The sequence below is a fragment of the Nothoprocta perdicaria genome, unplaced genomic scaffold (assembly GCF_003342845.1).
Source record: "Nothoprocta perdicaria isolate Ctin4 unplaced genomic scaffold, notPer1 scaffold_282, whole genome shotgun sequence".
NCBI lineage: Eukaryota > Metazoa > Chordata > Aves > Tinamiformes > Tinamidae > Nothoprocta > Nothoprocta perdicaria.
Genome location: NW_020455513.1, coordinates 434,070 through 452,990, shown reverse-complemented (window position 1 = coordinate 452,990; position 18,921 = coordinate 434,070). Strand labels below are relative to the sequence as shown.

At 42.1% G+C, this 18,921-nt stretch overlaps 1 protein-coding gene across 1 annotated transcript in view; it reads right to left on the bottom strand.

The window, feature by feature from the left end:
• KIF26B (kinesin family member 26B) overlaps positions 1 to 18,921 on the bottom strand; it is a 275,000-nt gene that overhangs the window by 50,268 nt on the left and 205,811 nt on the right. The window contains exons 6-9 of the mRNA XM_026041343.1: positions 10,817 to 11,023; positions 9,110 to 9,203; positions 7,564 to 7,826; positions 4,795 to 4,978 (exon numbers count right to left, since the gene is read on the bottom strand). Of these exons, the coding sequence (XP_025897128.1) occupies positions 4,795 to 4,978; positions 7,564 to 7,826; positions 9,110 to 9,203; positions 10,817 to 11,023 (748 nt within the window). The remainder of the gene's footprint in view (positions 1 to 4,794; positions 4,979 to 7,563; positions 7,827 to 9,109; positions 9,204 to 10,816; positions 11,024 to 18,921) is intronic.

Below are 18,921 nucleotides of genomic sequence, written 5' to 3'. Positions count from 1 at the left end.
TAGGTGTGCCTGCTTGAGCAGGAAGGTTGGACTAGATGATCTGTAGAGGTCCCTTCCAACCTTAAATATTCTGTGAATCTGTGTGAATCTGTGAATACACTGTTTGCAATTGCAMGGTTGTTATCACTGTATATTGTCTTTAAAGACTAAAAGTCAAAACGGTTGACAATTTGAGCCAGGGAACAACACAAAGAAGCAAACRTTGTGGACTTAAACTGAACTACAGGTGGATGCTGAGGCATAGAATTAGAAAGAAGAGAGGAGACTCCGGTATCAGCATCACCAATTTTAATAGTGCCRCTATGAATCAACCCTGAAAAGCAAATCAGTGCAGAAAATTACATTTCACAATTCACTGTTTCTCTCTAAAAGGTAGTCTGTTAACAACAGAGAAGTTGCATTTTCTACCTGAAACCTCTTAGGAATTTCACAGATTCACAGATTCACAGAATATTTAAGGTTGGAAGGGACCTCTACAGATCATCTAGTCCAACCTTCCTGCTCAAGCAGGCACACCTAGAGCATGTGGCACAGGGTGGCATCCAGGCGGGTTTTGAAGACCTCCAGAGTAGGAGACTTACGTAAGTTTGATTCCTTTTTGGCATCAGCATCATCCTCAGTAGCAAGGACTCTCCTCTACAGATACTTTCACCTCTTCATATTTGAAGTTCTACCATCTTCACAGGAAACTCTTAATTTATTCCACAAAAACAGGGAAGCTGTACACTGAGGAGAGCCGCAGCAATGAAGAAGAATCTATTCTAGTGAAAGACACTAAGGACTGAATGTCATTACCTTATTGTTGCCTGGTCCCCCTTAAAGGATTAGTGGTAACAAAACTRAAATTTTCAGTATAGTAAAGTAAATTTTCAGTACACTGGTTTTGACAAAGACAAAAATAGGGAGAGAGTGGCAGTTTTATAAAAATGATTTTCAGAACAGCTTTCTAAAAAATTCATTTGAAGTTACAGTAAAAGAATTGTCTTTACTTTCCCACAGGTTAATCACATGCAGTTGCCCATGTCATATTAATGCTATTCAAGGAGTGAGAATTAATATTTKGAAAGAACCAATGTACTGCGACCTTGCAATATGTGCAGAAATAYCTGAATTGAATAAATCAGCTAAACAGTAAGTTGCATGGGTGAGTACGGCATGCGGAAGAGACAAAATATGGAAGGCAGAAGAGGCAGCCTTGGCAGTATCTCTGCCTGAGCACTCAGGTCTGGAAGATGGGAAATAATCTCAGCTGCCAGCTAAATGGGAGCTTGTTGACTGAAATGGGTTATAACTTTCTATGTATGGGGAAAAAAAAAGACTGCTTCTCTTCTTAATGACGATTAACATTTGGATATGGAGACAGGAAGGTAGTAGGAAGGCTTTCATATAAAAGGTACTGAAAAAGAAGAAAAGAACATTTTCTTTTTTGTCTGTTAAACAAACACTTGCTCTCATGAAAAATCCATGGTTCCATGATGAACCCAGGAATGAGGACTAAGTAGACTTGTCYGAGGTACCTCTAAGTATTATTTAGGAAGAGACATTTTTATTTTTAAGCTTGTACATCAAGAGCTCCTTAAATAGAAGCTATAAATACTTCCACATCTGAGTTTATCYCTACGCAAATAAATTCATGGTCATTTTGAGACAACTCTTTAACCTAGGCATCTTGTAAAAAAATGGCACTGGGAGTGGGAGGAGGCCACTTCACAAGCAAAGATGGCAATGGCCATAACATGATAGGGACACTGGAAATATCGGAGGTTTGCAGACACTTTGCTTTCATCACTTGGGCACTTCTTCTTGCCACAGACATGCTTCTGCATTCAGCAGTTGTGATACCCAGCCATGGTATGTAGGCATGCAGCCTAGGGTTGGGAGGTGCCACAGGATGTAAAAGGAAATCCACGACAGGAAATAGCTGCATGGAACTATGTGAAGATGATGCTTGCAAAGTTCCTACATATTGGCAACACAGTGATATGTGATTACAGCATTTCCCAGACATCTTTGTAGACAGAAAGTCTGGGTAATAAATAAACACAGAAATCATAGACACTGAAGATGCATGTACCTGCTAGCTTAACTTAAAAGATGTGAAAAGAAAGGCATAAAAGATGTCTTTTATGTTAAATGTGTTAAAGCCGGTGACAAAACTCGACAAAACTACAAATCTGTTTCAATTGCAAATGAGASAAAAGAGAAGAAAGAGAAACGGAAAAAAAAAACTGATTAGAAGTTAATCTTGGCAGCCAGACATTTGAAATGCTGTAATAGCCCCTACATTACACTCCAACCCATTAAAGAGGCCTGTGGAAGTTTAAGCACCCTGCTATCACTGGTGCTCACTGGGAAGCATCCACATGTGCTACAGAGCTGTGCTGGGGTGGAAAGCCAGGCTTCCCCAGGGAACAGCCCGGGGCAGAGGCATCCTCCGACCTGTCCTTGCAGGACCCTCACGCTGCTCTGAGTACAGAGGGAAGCTAAGGCTGCCAGAAGTTCCTTTTGTGAGTATTCTCCAATGATTCTGCTTAGAAAGACAGGGAAATGTGCTTAGTTGCTGCTGCCGACTGCCAGTGACTTTACTGAATTATATATATAATAAGTATGTCTGTTGCTGTCATTACTGGACATTGGAGAAACAAAAGAAAAACAATAGAAATCACTGTCTTTCAAATTGTAGTCACATTGTTTGCACACATATTCCTATTACGCAGGCTGAAGAAACCCAGAACAAGAGAAAGGAGTGGATCTTTCATTCCTATTTAATTTACAAGTCAAAATAAGCCATGTTTTTTAGCATGACAGATTCACTTGCTTGATCTGAAAATTATTTGTTAGGCAAGTTTCTTGATCTGAAAATTAAGTTATTTGTTAGGCAAGCTCTCAGCTGGTGTGCCTGGCACCTACAGAGAGCAAGAAAACTGGAACACCCTAACACTTGTTTTTGTCTATGGCCACAGAGACTTTGCGGAGCTGACAGCTGAAAAATGAATATGCCAGTCCTGCCACAATTCCATTTATTTCAACAGTGCTAAGCGTGCTTCATGACATCCCTGGTAATGAATCTTACCAGGAGATAAGTACAATACCAATGTGTTGTTCTCACAGTCATGTTTCTGACCAAAACCATACGTTAGCCAGCCCTTTAATCTCTGACCCTCTAGAAGTTGAGTTTCTTTCTTTTTTTTTTTTCTTTTTTCTTTTTTTCTTTTTTTAATCCTTTTACTGGAATCTGTATCTCTCCTATCTTCACGTTGTTTTCTGAGAAGTCCTTCATTACAGCAAGAGACACTGATAATCACTAGGCGCCCTTCCTGAGCAGCTGGAATTCCCGCTCACGCAGTTATCAGGGAGATCTGACCCTGCCTGGCTTAGGAGGCCACTCCGATAYGGAAACTCGAAGACAGGAGGTCGTGTGGCCAGGAGACAAAAATATAACTGCAGGCAGCGGACAAAGCATCTCACATTATAAGCCTGCAGGGAAACTGATTTTTTTCCCCTCCTTTTACTAGTTCCATTTGAAAGCAGTAAGAAAGGATTGTGTGCACATATAGGTGAATAGTCTGGAGTTTTGAGTAACTGTAACAATAATCCCCGCAGAATTGTCCATCTTTATTCCTAACAACCAGTCAGCCCGAGCACTCAGAGTCTTCCTTTCCACCACAGGGTGGTTAATTAATAAACCTTTAGTTAATTGAGTTTTCTGGCTSCCAATTCCACAGGGCTTATTACACATGCAAACTGCACTTTACAGCAACTTCCTGATTTTCTTTCTTTTATTATAAATCCAGTCAATGTAAATTCTCTGCATCAGACATTAGACATCATTAACACTGCAGYGATGTCCACCCACTACAGACAGGCTTGCAGTCTATGTCTAGTCCTAATTATAAATAACTAATGCAGAGTCAGGAGCTGAAATAGATACTATTTTTGCAGAACTGYTTAAGTCCACAAATTTGAAAAAGCAGGGGTCTCCATTGCTCTTTAAGTAAACGCTGTTTCTGTGGAAAAAAAAATAACAAAAATGTTTTTCAAAGGGAATATCTTGTTTGGGACACTTGGAACAATACAAATACAACAACAAATTACCATACTRTTATGATCAGTGTAAATCAAATGAAACTTTCGAAAGATTTTAAGAACATGTGAGTAGATGTGGCAGGTAGTGGAAGTGTCATTCTCTTCAYGTACCAAAGGAAACCTGATGCATAGACTTACGCAAGTCAGCGAAGGCATGTATGGCAAAGAGAGGGGGCAGGAGAAGTCTGTGTCTCTGCAGCTGGGCCACCAACTAAATGATCATGCAGCTCCAAGAGAAGCCCTGTTTCTGCACAGGCCTCAGCTTCTGCACACTCTGCCCTGCMTGGACACTACACTAGAATAGCTACTGTAAGGGTGTCAGGGAACTCCCACAACACTTAAATCTGTAACCTCAGCACCGGAGCTATCAAACACAGTAATGTTAAAAGCCAGTCTGAAGAGCTGCAGAGCAGTTTTTTGTTTGCACGTAGAGGCCCACATCATGCTGAGAACCAACTGTCAACCAACTGTCTCTGCACAAGCAACTAAATTGACAGCCTATATTAATAATCTTCACTCATTTGTGGCCTTTGTTGGATCTTTCCAGACAGCCAGATAGGCTGCTGGTGTAGCTGGGCCTATGCCATTGTTGCCAGTGTAACTGGGCCCATGCCATTGTTGCCAGTGGCCAACCCTGCTAGATTTCACCCGTAGAGAGCACTGTGCAATTGGAGGCAGCGGAGGGAAGCAGAGGGAATGGGCACTTACTTCCGCCCTTGCCGCTCTTCTCCATGCGGTACTGGTAGATGTGCAGGGTGAAGAGCATGTGGGAGTTGCGGTGATCCTCCTCGTCGCAGTCTCGCTGGCTGCTGCGGCGGGCGGCGATGGCTGCATCCAGGAAGAAGGCAGCCTTCTCCGCCGTCGGCGCCCGCAGCTCGCTCTGGTTCTGCAGCTGCAAGTCAATGGAAGGAAAAAATCATTGAGGAGCCCCAGGAGAATCCACTGCCATCAAAGTGCAACGTTGATACACTGGTTTCTGGTGGCACTGAAGAGGAGGAAATGCCCTATCAAATATGAGCTGCCACTCATCTCCGCTGACATGGAGAATTATGCCAAGTCCTTCAGAAGTCCTACAGATGAACCCAGGTTTTTGAGGGTTCCTCACTGGAGCACCTCTAGTGGTAGTTGTCATGCATAAATCTAGCAGCTGGAAACTGTCCTAGGGGCTGGATGGAGATGTCTAAGTCTGCTCCTTCAGTAGAATTTTAAGTCATTCACTGCAGTTCATTGTTTTTGCCACCATTTCTGTTTGTTGGTTGTGCTGCACTGCCTGCTGTGGTAACCACTGTGTCCTTATGGTTATCAAAGAAATATGCAACCTGGGAAGACATAAACCCCAAACCCATAGCTAGTGCAGGCAGGCAGGCAGGTGTATGTGTTACCCTTCAGGATGTGTTAGGAAGGAGCAATSCAGTCTGCAGATTACTCAGTGAAATAACAGGACTGAAGCTTGTTTTCCACTCCCAGAGCCTGTGGGAGGCAGCACAGAAGAGAAGGCCCTTCCCTTATGCACCTGCCCAAGAGACAGGGCAATCCATTAAGAGGAGCAGGACAGGTAACRTACATAACTCTCAGTGGCTGGACCTCAATCACAGCCACCAGCCTGCTCTTATCTCTCCCCAGTGATAGAGAGCATATGAGGGCAGATATTATTAACCCACGGCAATGCTCGGCATGCATGTGTGCTTCGTGTCACCTCAGATTAGTCTGCCTGTGGAAGGGATGTGTGACGGGGTAATCTGATGGCATTAGCTTGGCAGTGCGCAGAGCCGGCCCCCAGCCCCAGCACAGACTTGTTTTGTCTGGCTCAAATTCAGTGAGGAATTCCCATTCTGTGGGCTTGCTTCTCAGCTATGTAATGCAGCTAAAAACTAAGTTCTCCCTAAAGAAGGCAGCGCTCCTGACCTCTCTTTGTGTTCACTAGCCAGCTTGAGGAGGGATGTTGCTGAGGTTTTTCAGTGAACCACGTTAGCTAAAGGCTAAGTTTTCTCTAAAAAGAGAAGGGGCCAATAAGGAGTTAAAAAATAAGCAGAAGGCAGGCCAGTCTTTAGAGTGATTTCACTAATGTAAGCAACAAGAAAATGTGCATACTTGGAACGGTCCAATGACAGACCGAATGGCATATGGTGATTATTCATTTGCTGTACACATTGCTGATTTTGCATATCTATATGGCTATAATGTAATATCCTGCCTCGCACAGAACTTTTCATCTCGGAATTCAGAGAATTCACTGGCAGGACACATGACTCCAGAAYGTCATTATATCTTGAACCTTTATATTTCTAAAGGTGCACAAATAAAAAAGCCTTTTTGCTCCCACTTTCATTCAGTCTGTTACATTACAGAGAGACTGAGATGTCTCATGGAAAGTATTTTTTTCTGTACTGGCCTAATATGGCCGCCCATCTGTACGTATGTGACAACATCAACAACAAYGGACTAATTATTACTATTGCTAGTATGCTGAAATATTTCAGTGAAGAATTAAGCTTTAAAGAGGAGATGGTTGTTACAGTTATGTAACCTTGAAACATATGCTAATTCCCATCACGACTGGCCCGTATATCTTCCCAGTAGTCTCATGATTCATGATCTTGGGGGATGTGAAAGGTGTTTTATAAATTCTCACAGATTTAAACGGTCAAGTCTCTTCCCTCCTCCATCCTTTTCCCCATCCTTGGATAGGTAGAGCTCTACAATTTCTGGATGAAAGCGGATATTGCCCTTAGGGCTGAAGGAATGTATCCACACTCTACCATGCTAGTTTGCCTTCTCCTCACCTGCTCAAACAAACCCTAGATTCATTCCATCACAGACTGCAAAAGGAAAGAACAGGCCTTTCTTCCCCTCATACCAAGAGAAAAATAATAATAAAAAAAATGTAGGGCTGCTGAAACTTCCTAATGGTTACCTGAGAAATACATGAGCCAGTCATTTTTGCTAAACCTCCAAACCTGAAGAGAGTTGGAATTATTCTTGGCTTGCCCAGCTCAGGAATTTATTCCTTGGCAACAATTAATAAGTAACGATTAATGCTTCCTACAACATTACTAATGCAAGTGCTATAAATAATGTAGTTTACAAAGAGATAAACAGCCATATAAATGGCCTCAAGCTATTTGTGCAGTACTGTAAATATTTTAGCTTGTTGCTTTACAAAAGAGAGATCACACTTTTTTTTCTTTTTTTCTTTGGAAGGAGGTGAATTTTTGTTTGCACTGAATGTTTTCACATTTTCTTGCAAATACAGACCCCTGCTCAACATCAGTAATACCAGAGGTACAAATATTTAGGCCAGGAGAGCAGATGGCTCTGCAGCTGCAGGTCATAAAGTTCTTGTATGTTTTAAAGTAAACACTTTCAAGTCTATAAACTTTATGCTCTGGGTAGYTCTTGAATTTGAACTATCTTAGTAGCTCAAAAAAAAAAATCACATTGCTCGTTTCAACGTGTAAAATATAACCTCAAATTCACCTGCATGCCGCAAATGGGGTCCTCACAAAGGTAGACACCTGGGGACTGACCATCTTGGAGGCTGCCTGTAGCCACTTCTGACAACAGGTCTCTTAGATTTTCTTCTTTCCCCCACACTTCTACTGCAGAAATTCGGACGGAGAAGCGGGCCCCTGTCTTCTCTTTGCGCTCATTAATCAGCTTGAAGAGCCAGGAGATGGCACAAGGGATTATGCCGAGGTTCTGCATGGAATCATCCTTTCCGATCATGGTGTATGACTTCCCTGTCAGGAATGGGGAGGGGAGAAAAGACAACAACATCACTCCAAGACCTTTGCGGCCTTTAGCCTTGTGAGACTACCCTGCACAGCCTCAGCAGAGAGGGAAGAAAGGCAAGTAGACAAACAAATGACACGAACAAATGACACGAACAACTGACAACACTTAAAAGACACAGATGACACTGTGAACTCCATTCAAAACCTCCATTTYCTCCACTCCAACATGCTTTCACTGTGCAAAGTAGAAAGTCCTCTGACACTGCCAGCTCCCCAGGCAGAGGACTGCAGGTCCCTACCCTGCAGCCTCTGGTGTAGGAGGAAATGTGGGATGAGTTGAATGCAGCATGAATGCCCAAGCCTCTAAAAATCCCTACTTTTAATACTGTAGGTGCAGTATACTTTTGATACTATTTTACTTGGAATCACCCTGGACTTAGGACTGACATAAATATGGACTCTAGATTATATAGATGTAACTTAACCTAAGAAAACAACAACAACAACAACAACAACAACAACAACAACAACAAAACGTGGGTTGCAACATGAAGTGTTTTATCTATGTTAAAACCTTCCCATACTTTGCTACTCTTGGACTCCACAGGCATAATTCTGGCTTATCTTTGCTGCAAAGATTGGTTAATTAAAAATGGACACAGCACTATTTTATGCTGCTGTAGGTGTCAGTACATATAATGTACTTATGCAAGTTTTACTAATCCTCCACATTTATAAACTGATAAAGGTATATATAATTTTAGGCAAGTACTTCCAGCTTTTTTTTTTTTTAATCTTTTTTTCATTTCATATATTGAATCTAAGTAAAAAAAAGTTCACCAAAAATAAAATTCATGTGGGTGTTAGTGGCAATGTCTGGGTGTCCCTACAGATGGGCAAATGCTGTTGGTGGGAATAAGGACACAACTGCAGAGATTCTGCTAATGGCTGTGGCATCTTCGACAGAGAAAAGGACACAGATTGTTTCATATTCTTGGAGTGCAGTCCTCTTCATTAAAAAGCCAGTTGTGTGAAAATACTTCTAAATAAGGATGAACAGAATAAAAGATTACTTTAGGAATGCAGTTATTTCAAAAGAATAATGTGATGATGATGATGACTCTTTTAATTGGTTTTCTATGAGCACCTGAAATGCAGTTGATGTAAACATTTGATTTGATTGTACTATGCATCGACTCATGAAATGTCAGCCTAATCCAAAGCATTAGCAATTTCTGGTTACAAATCTTCACTTTGCTCCCCAAATAGAGAAATTTAACAATACCAACCAAGTTTGGCATGGCCAAAGCAGAACACGCAGCCATCTGCCCCATTGACCACTGACTGGATCACCTCAGCCACAGTCCCAGCACATACTTCAGCCTGTCACAGGAAGTTAAACAAGAAACGCTGTTAACAATAATACAGATAATCAGCAGGGAATTCTCAGTATGAATGGTCATTATGTCATTAGTGTTCCGGACAGAATTAATGCAGGATCAAAAAGCCTAATCCTGATTGTCTCACTCACGTGCCCTATACTGCTGATAGTAATATTAGTTGTAAAGATACATGAAGCAGGACTGTTTCTCTATGTCTTGTTTTCTGAAGCTTCAGAATCTTTTGAGGGGTTAGACAAAACACACATTGAAGGAAGATGTAGTTAATTTATTAGAACTGTCAACCTGCCCCCACACACACACTTTTTTATTAGAAGAATCAAATATAGAGAATTTTTTAAAAGTTCTCTTATGGACTGAGTYCATTTCCATTATCACATGAGTAAGTAATGTAAGGAGAAAAAAATAGCCCCTTAGGTATTACCTATGTGACATTTTTTCTCTACACTGTTCTGAATTTTCTTAGCTTTCAGCAGTAGCAGGATCCATCCTGAAGGCTGTAGCACTATTTTATGAAGTATGTTATACAAAACACCTTGGGTATTCTTAGATTTAAGATTCAGTCATACTGAGCTATATAGAGTGGTTCTGCAGTAACAGTCTATCAGTACTTGGTGGAATCAGATCAGAATTAACAGAGTTTAGGCTTTCATGGGAAGCAGTTTGCATTTGATAATAAATCACAAAACTTCTCTGAGTTCAGGGGTGTTTTTAAGCAACTATTATAACAGTAAATTAAATGGGTCAGGAAAAGGATTGTTGAAGAGTCAAGCAGCATGGCACAGCTCTTGTTTATAACCCGAACTCCTACTTCCCCAAATTTTGCTGGCAGCCCAGCAAAACAGCCTGTGGGTRATGGTGCTTGGTCCATCCTACTCCTGAGCTGTGTCCAAACAYGAGCCTGGCAGAGCCATAACTACCCCAGCCAAAACTGGGACTGAACTAATGAGTTGACTGCATGACTTGACTGTTTTGGCTGGCGCCCAGCTGCCTTTAGCTTATGAATATAGAAGCAGCCTTAGAGTAGTATTTTGTAACTACATTTTGCAAGGTTACTTTATTCTTGTATTGTCCTCTTTATCATATTTGGGTATTCATCAAAGCACTGAAGGAATTTCATAAAAATATGAGATCAGAATATATATATGCAAATAGGAACATGTGGACTAAAATCCCTGTCCTCCCATTGTGAAACTATGCAAGAAAACCATCTAATAGTTGACTTCTTAATGAATGGAGGATTGCTTTAAAGAACTGCAGATGTGATCAGATTGTCATAAAGACTAGACAACAAATTTAGAAGACTCAGTGACCTACTGATATCTAGGATTCACCTAACAGATTCCATTTACTTCGGTGGTGCAATTTACTGTTGATGTACTTTTAAGAACAATTATTTACACTAAATATTAAAGAAAGCAGAAAACTATGTTATTCAGATATGATTTAATAAATTATTTTTATTATAAATGATACTGGTAAAGCAAATTTACCCCAAATTCAATTCCACTGAGAATACTGCTGTTGCAGAAGGAATGAATTCGGCTCTGCTGCACCCTATTGCTTAGATAACTGTTTYGATCATACTTTACCTACCTGTGATGAGTCTTGGGGAAAAACTGCATCAAAAGCAAACATCTTGGGTGGAACCTGGTTGCCCCTTTTCTGAAAGGCATTCTGACCTCCACAGGTCAGCGGGTCATACAGTGTGATTTGCTTCTTACGGGGATCAACCTTTAAGAAAGAGCTGGACTCYGATGTGTCTCTGGCGAGTGTGGAAGAGATGCGCACCATGACTTTGACCTGTCAGCAAACAGAAAGAGGACCACATTTGATTAGCGTGTTGGATGTACTAGTCTGGAATGTGGAATTACACCGAGCCAAATCTTAACTTGCTTTACCATAGCTAGCGGCCTAATAAAAGTCATTGAAGACACAGGAATGATTATAGACAGATTTGGGCCCAAAACACACAGTGACTACAGCCAGATGCTTCTCTATCTACTTCAACAAGCAACTTGTGTATTTATAATTACAATGTACATCGCTGTGTTTTAGTGCCCATGTTACTCAAGTACAACGATAAGGTATTACATCACCTTGTCGTACTCTCGATATAAATTGAAAATTAACTGCACCCCAGTGGCCCAATTAAGAAAGCTGAAGGGAAATCTAGACCGCTACGCTACCCGAACGGCTGGGTTTCTACGAAGCAGCCTGATCAATAAAGCAAGCACATAAAAGCCAGATCTGCAATTTACACCTTTCCGATTCTAATCCAAATGCAAGGAGATGAAGTGCTCAGTTCTAAGTGTCATCATCAAAGAGTTGTGAAAAGAGTCCTGTTTTAATGGTCAGCTTTTTGAAATGCTCGTCAAGGGAGAGGAATGTAATAAGCGATAAAAGATTTGTTAAAGCACGTTAGCTCACAACTCATTAAATGGCTACATAATAAGGTGCTATTTCTAAGACGAAGACACATCTTGGGGGATTTAATRAGGTTACACTGCATCCTTAGCCCAGTCAGTAAGCAATTTAGATACAAGGAAAATCTAAGATAATCAGTCTGGCTTTGGTACTTTCCATAAATTCACTACCTGTGGATGGAGACATGAGTTCCTGAACTTTACAGGACAAACATCACTCCCATGTCAACTCTTGTCCTCTAGCCACAGCTGTACTCACCTTGCCCTAGAGCAGATTGACCTTCATGACAGCAACCAGACACATCTTACAGTAAAATTCTGCTTAACCATATGTCACTCATATCAAACCCACACTAGTTTGGCACACAGATAACCAAAAGGGTCACCTCCCCACAGGGTGAGAGCACATACGCTGCTGGATTGGCAGATTCATTCTGCTAGGAGGYTCTAGCCCTAAAATTCAGACAAGGCTGGAGTTCCTGTCAGTCTCATCAAAACTGGTGCTCTTTGTAAGCAGGTCTCCTTTCATGCTGGCCTAAGTTCATCCAACACGAAAATAAATCAGCACCTTCGAGAGGTCAAGTCTGGGCAAATTTTTGACACAACTCCTCTAAAGTCTATGGAATGAGAAATTAAATGAGAGATTATTCATATTCTCTATATATTCGTGAGTTAAAATGCTAATTTGACTCCAAATATTTTAAGGCAGGGAAGCAACATTGTCATCAAATGGTGAAATAGTCAAGAATCTGTGCACATGATTTCAGTTACGTCTGTTTTATGCCATTATCGAGGGAATGCAGAAAAACCCTGCTGGGAGGAGGAGTTCTCAACTGTTCAGCTCAGCTGTTTATGAAACCTAATCCGCGGTCCCTTACTGAAGAAGCCACTTCCAGCATTTCACCAAAAGCATTCTTCTAAGCCCAGCCTAAAGCATTCTTCTAAGCCCAGCCTAAAGGAGAGGCCACTTCTGCTGCAACAAAGGCAGCAACATCCTCTGGTAGGTCCATGCGAGCTTGGCCAGCTTTGGGGTTACTGCAACTCTAGACCTCCTGGCAGCGCAGAAGGGAGGTGCCAGCCAAGCCGCAGGGCCAGAAGGGAGCACAATGCTGAGCCCCAGAGCAGCAAGAAAACAAAAAGCAAAGTAAGTCTAGAACTGTTTGCCAGTTTTCAACGTTGATAGAAATTTGAAATTTGAACGTTGAAAATCCATTTCAACGGATCCATTTTGCTTTTTTCTACCATGTTCCACATTTGCAAACATGTCAATATTCAGAACAGACTGATCTGCTGAAAACCAAAACAAATGCAACATTACAAATACTTTAAATACTTGCTCTGCTTTCAAAATCTATTTCTCCTAGATGCTTTTGTGTGGTGTTGGCTACTATGAATCCATGCCCTGCAGACCCCAGATAACTGTGTTAGCAAAGGAGAGTTAACAGAATACCCCAGGGCTAAGTGTCACTGGGCTCCGAATAAAGGAATTTGGGTGAAATTTAACAGCTCATCATATTCAGGCAGTCTATCAGTCCTTTCTGGCCTCAAATTATATGTATTAAATAATTAYATGCATATGTATTAAATTATACATTTAATTTTATCTTGAAATACTGCTGTTTTGTACCAGTACAGCATCACTTTGTTCCTAATTTAAACCTGTACACAAAAAAATCAGTGTAATACTTGTCACTTTTTACTGCCGAAGTAATACAGTAAATCCTTCTAATTTCCAACAGCTACAGTGACAGAAGCTCTGGCATCAGGTTTCTCTTTCCCTGGAGTAAAAGACAATTTTACTGACATCCCAAAGATTTGCTAGCATCAAATAAACTGAAGGAACCACTACAACAAAGAGTTAGCTCACMGTCCCAGGACAAACTTTATGACCGGCTGGCTCCTCAACTCTAGCACATTGACATTTTTCAAGATAAAAAGAATCCATTGCTGAAGCATTTGTATTTCCTGTGCACTGGGCATTGGTGTTTTGAGACYGAGCATTCCTATTCAGTAAGGCAGAGGCATTCTGTACTGATTGTGTGGCTTCACTTCTCCCTGAAGCTGCTCGGTCTGCAGCTGGCGTGAAGATGCCGGTGCACTCTGGCCCAGCCGTACTCTGGTTGATTCCTCCCACCTCAGTTCGGAGTGGTTGGAGGCAGATGTCTCCATCACAACCCGTTGTCTCTATCTCTTTGTGGGCAATGGAGAGAACTTGGCCCTTTAGCACGTAATTCAACCAGCCCCGTTTATGCATCCAGCCTTCTGAATAGGATGAATCGCCTTCCCACAAAATCTCCTTCCTGCCCCCATACCACTGCAGGAGTCTGGATGCTCAGCTGAGACACTGCCCTCGAAGCTGCCTAAAGACAGTAAAGAATTCCACGCTTTTCAAAGACTKTATTCTTTTTGCAGTAAGCATAGTAAGAAAGCTAAAAGAGATTACAAGACATCCAAACTAGAGGTGCTCTCTGAGAAGACAGGCAGGCTTGAGGTGAAGGAGTCAGATGGCAATCGGCACAGTGGCCCTTCCTTATGGGTCCAAACTAATATGATACCACCTCTCTGCTTTGCACTGCCCAACCACTACAACTGAGTCACAGCCAGCGCCACTGCACGTGAATGTACGGACACATACAGTCACATTGTTAATAGGCTAAAGGACTACCAGTTGCCATCAGCTAAACAATTCATAATTAAATATTATTATGCCTGTAACCTAAGCCCAAGGATTTCATGCAAAGCATTTCCCAACAGTGGTTATGAAAAGAGTAAATCAATTAAGCTATAGCAGTAGAAACGATGGGAGAACACGGCCTCCTRTTCTCCCATTCCACAGCTTTTAATCCAGTTTATGAACTGGGGTTCAGCACCAGTGCTGACCCCCACAAACCACTCCACTGGGGAGGCAGCGTGAGGATGGGAGAGTGGTGATTCACCCAGCTATAGCTGGGGATAGCACAGGAATTTAATGGACTTAGAGGACTTCAGTTCAATTTCAGGCAGAGACAGGTTGAGGATCGGAGCGCTGCTCCAGGGAAATCAGAAATACAGTACAGTTAATTTGAAACTAACTGAACAGTGAAGTTGAAGAATTTAATACTTTATCCTTGCAATTTCTATTTGAATAAACTRTAAATTGAACTTCTCCGCATAAAGAAGAACACAAGTCTTATGCTTCAATTCCTGTGTGTCATTACTCCTCCAGTTCAGTGTTACARTTCTCCACTAATCTCTTGTAATTGAAGGCTTTAGGAGATACCACTTGTGATTATGGGAACACTCAGCCTGCCAGAAATTCCTATTTGAATCCCAGGGATCAGCTTTAGATGCAGTCTTAGACGCACCTCTGGYTGTTTCCAAAGGAAAGCATGAGAGCTTACTCTTGAGAGTAAGCTTGACATGGGCTGCCTCTAAAACAAACAAACTGGGTGTAATTTTGATCTAATCTTACACTCACGCAAATGTGGCTGAACTCAGCAAGAACAATCCTGCCCTAAGAACRGGGAGAGTGAATAAAGGAAAAGGTCCCTTTTTCTGCATTGCTATTGTCCCTCTTCTAAGGGCATAGCTTCACCGCAATTCTGCTGAGGCATTTTTAAATGTATTTCTTTCTTTGAGGTCATAGGATTTGATCTGAGGACTGACTATTCAGTGTAACAGCAGCCCTTTCACTTCTTTCTCTGGACTTTGCTTCCTACCTATCAGGATTTACTCTGTTCTTGAATGAATTCTCAGCCACTGTGGATAAGCAATAGTGCAAAAGAAAGTGGAATCAGAAAGTACACTGTTCAGATTTTATCAACAGGGTATTTATAGGTATGTATTTCACAAAATTCTTTCTTTATGCTAATTACCCACACTAAAAACTCACTGTTCACTCACGGGTGGCATTTAGTAGCATCAAGGGAATATATGTAAAAATTGCTGTAGTATCACTTTGCTTCTGTACAGTAAAAATATGCATGTACCTTTTCATTGTGTCTACTGCAAGTTCAGATGCCTAAATCRTGTTTCCTTGCCTTCTGTTTCCTTACCTTTAGCATCCCTATATAGACGCCTATTCTTCCTTGAAGAAAGAGCTGGATGATTGYGAGACTTTTTCCTGGTGAGCTCAATTTGTGACCAGCCGTGGCCTCTTGTTGGGTTTGTACTTGGCCAAGAAGGACAAGGGGTCAGYGGGCTCGGGAAGCCCAGCTGGTGCCATGAAAGAAAAAGAAAAGAAACCGCAGCCCGGCCCTAGGCCAACACTCCGGAGGCTCCCGGGCCTGCAGGGCCTGTGGGGGTGCCGGGCAGCGAAGCAGTGGGGAAAGCAGGAGGGGTCTGCGGCGTCCAACGCTAATAGGCACGAGCAGCGGCGGGAACGAGGCGACACAGGCGATCAGAGATCCACGGCGGCGATATTACCCCTTCCTTCCCCTCTCGCCCGTAGGATGTCATTCGGGGCTCATTTATCTAATCATTGCAGGGCTGGGGCTCGGCAGCTGCTGCTGTGGGCACCGCGCTCGCCTCCGCGAGCCCCTTTGCTCATCTATCATTTGGGTGCCTCCTGTCAGGCGGGCGCTGCGCAGTGGACGGCGCGAGGCGGCCCGGCCAGGGCCACGGAGCCCCATTAGCTCCCCATCAACCTAACAGCAACCACCAGCTGCAGGAACAGCCTTTCTGGGGTTAACGACGAGCAGGGCTGGTCATTTCTCACTGCTGCAGCTGTAAATAATGGTGTAAATAACGGGAACACATTTCTGTCGTAGGCAGCCCCTGACCACAGYGCTGTGCAAAACGCGGCCTCGCAGCACGAGGCTCCTCCACACACGATGCTCTCACACGAGGGATGTAAAGCAGGAGCTTCTCCGCAGTGCCCGAGAATATGAATACCCTCTGCTAAGCATTTTAAAGCCACTGTCGTCCAGATCATGATGGATTTAAGTGATAATGCCAAAATGAAACCTGGAGGGTCAGGATAAACAGACTGAGCCAAAATAACACAAGTATAGAATAACCTTTAGTGGAATACTGATCACATTTAGCAAAAAAAAGGCTTGGAAAACACTGTTGAGTGTAAATTGCTCGGGAAAGTATGTGTAATTTGGCCTCATTCCGCTCTTTTTCCATTTTTCACAATCCTTGTAGGTTCCAGGGCTTCGCATTAGCACAAATGGGAAAAGAATCAGGGCTCATCACTCACACTGTGTGGAAATGGCCTTTACTGTTCCTACAAGCAGTGAAACATGCTTTGAAAAAGCAGTGAAAACAATTTTCAAAAAATATCACTCTGTTCAGGCTCTTGGGTCACCTGTTTTTTTTTTTTTTCTTTTTTTTTACAGCTCTCCCTCTTTCTTTGTGCGCAGCAGGTAAAACGAGAAGGGAGACATTTCCTTTACCAGCGCGATACCCCCACCCTGCACAGAATAGAAGTAATTTGCACTTTTAGCACTAATAGGAATCAGTATAAGTGTACAGTAACCAAACAACAATATTATTTTAAGAATTTACCCTTATCAAGAATGTATCCTTGTTTAATTAGATGATGTAATTTAATAAGCTCAGTGAAACGTGGTACGAAACACGCTCAGGTCACAGGGCACGGCTCAGCAAACTGTCTCGTTCGTGTCAGCAACAGCTTTGAGTTGTGTCACGGGCGAAGGACGGCGCTGAGCACTTACACTGCCCGACTCCAGCATGCACATCCCATCAGTCCAGTCACTCAGCTGTCACACTGCTACCTCAGCATTTGTTAAGATTAATAACCAACAMGGCAACTTTGGTCCGTTCATTTAAAAAAAWAWATATATATAGGGACATGAGGATCCTGCTGCAATGGAAACAATCTTCCTCTAAGTTTCCCACAAATGGATTTTATGTTCCTTATTTTCTTTTTGGCTCTTCATGACCTCTTGAAGGGACGTCTGCACTTTAGACATGCACAGCTGGGCCATCCGTGGGTTGCACCTTTATTTCATGCCACTTGAGTGACCCACTGGAGCAGAGCTTCGCCCAGCATCAGGCAGTGGGGAACTACTTGGCTCTTTCTCATAGACCACGCTCATATCCGCTGCAGTGCAGAAAGACTTGGGTAACTTTGCTCTGCTGCATTCAACGTTTCATCTTAAAATGAGGTTCTTCCAGTAAAATAGAACAGTTCTGACTCTACTGGCTCATGAACTTGGTGTTGACAGAAAACATCTTATTAACAGCAGCAATATCTCAAACACCCTCACCGATAATTTCATTTACTATATAATTCCTAGGAGCTGCAGTTCCCCTTTTTGTTAAGCTGTGAGAAAGGTGGACAGGATGTGACTTGGTAAGTTTAAGCAGGCAGGTAACCCCGTCCCTAATTAGAGAAAAGGTGGTGTCAAGGGCTTCACATTATACCATCTCAGGAGAGTAGGACTTCCAGAGGAACATGACTGATTTTTGTCTAAGGAAACAAGAATTTCAATGAAAAGAATGAGGATAAAATACCAAGTTTCTTTTATGCATGCCTTTGAGATGTCTTTTCGGTGTTAGAAAGACAAAGGATACACAGGTATTGCGCAGAAGATGTATAATCACAATTGTTAGCTTTTTCATTATTTATAAAGATGATCTCCATGACTGCATACAAAAGAAGATTTCCCAGTCTGCAGATGACATTGTATGGCATAGCACCATAAATAACAAGGAGCACTGCAATCAGATAAGCAGGAATTACATTATTTAAGCCAAGCTGGAAGAGGTGACAAATTGCAGTTTAATGCAGATAAGCGTGGAAAAAGATGTGCAGAGCCTGGAGTGGCAGCTGGTAATGACAGTCAGTAAATAAAAGGGACAGTTCCTGGTACTGAGTAGGAAAAAGATTTGGGAATTCATGGGGAGAAAAAGAATCCCCAAGCTCTAGACCATCTATTAATAATGAAAGTAAGGGACAACACTGCTACAGAGAACCCATACAAAAGGAAGCAGATAAGATTACCATTTTAAGTGAGACCTAATATGTGGTTGGGTATACAAGGAAGAAACCCAGTCTCTAGAAGCAGAGTAAAACTCACCTCCAGTGCCATTTGCGGCATGAAACGATCAGCAGAGATTTCAAGGATTAGAGCTAGATGCTTGAGCAAGAAATTTAATACATAAACCYAAAGTTTCTGAAGTTTAGGTCACGGTATAAATCTTTTGCTGAGCAAACAAAGGCGTTTTGGCCTCATTCAGGCCTTGACTAAGTACTGAGCACATTTACATTAGTTTCCTATTCATGTAATATCATCTTCCAAAGAATAAATCCTCATTGGTCTGACA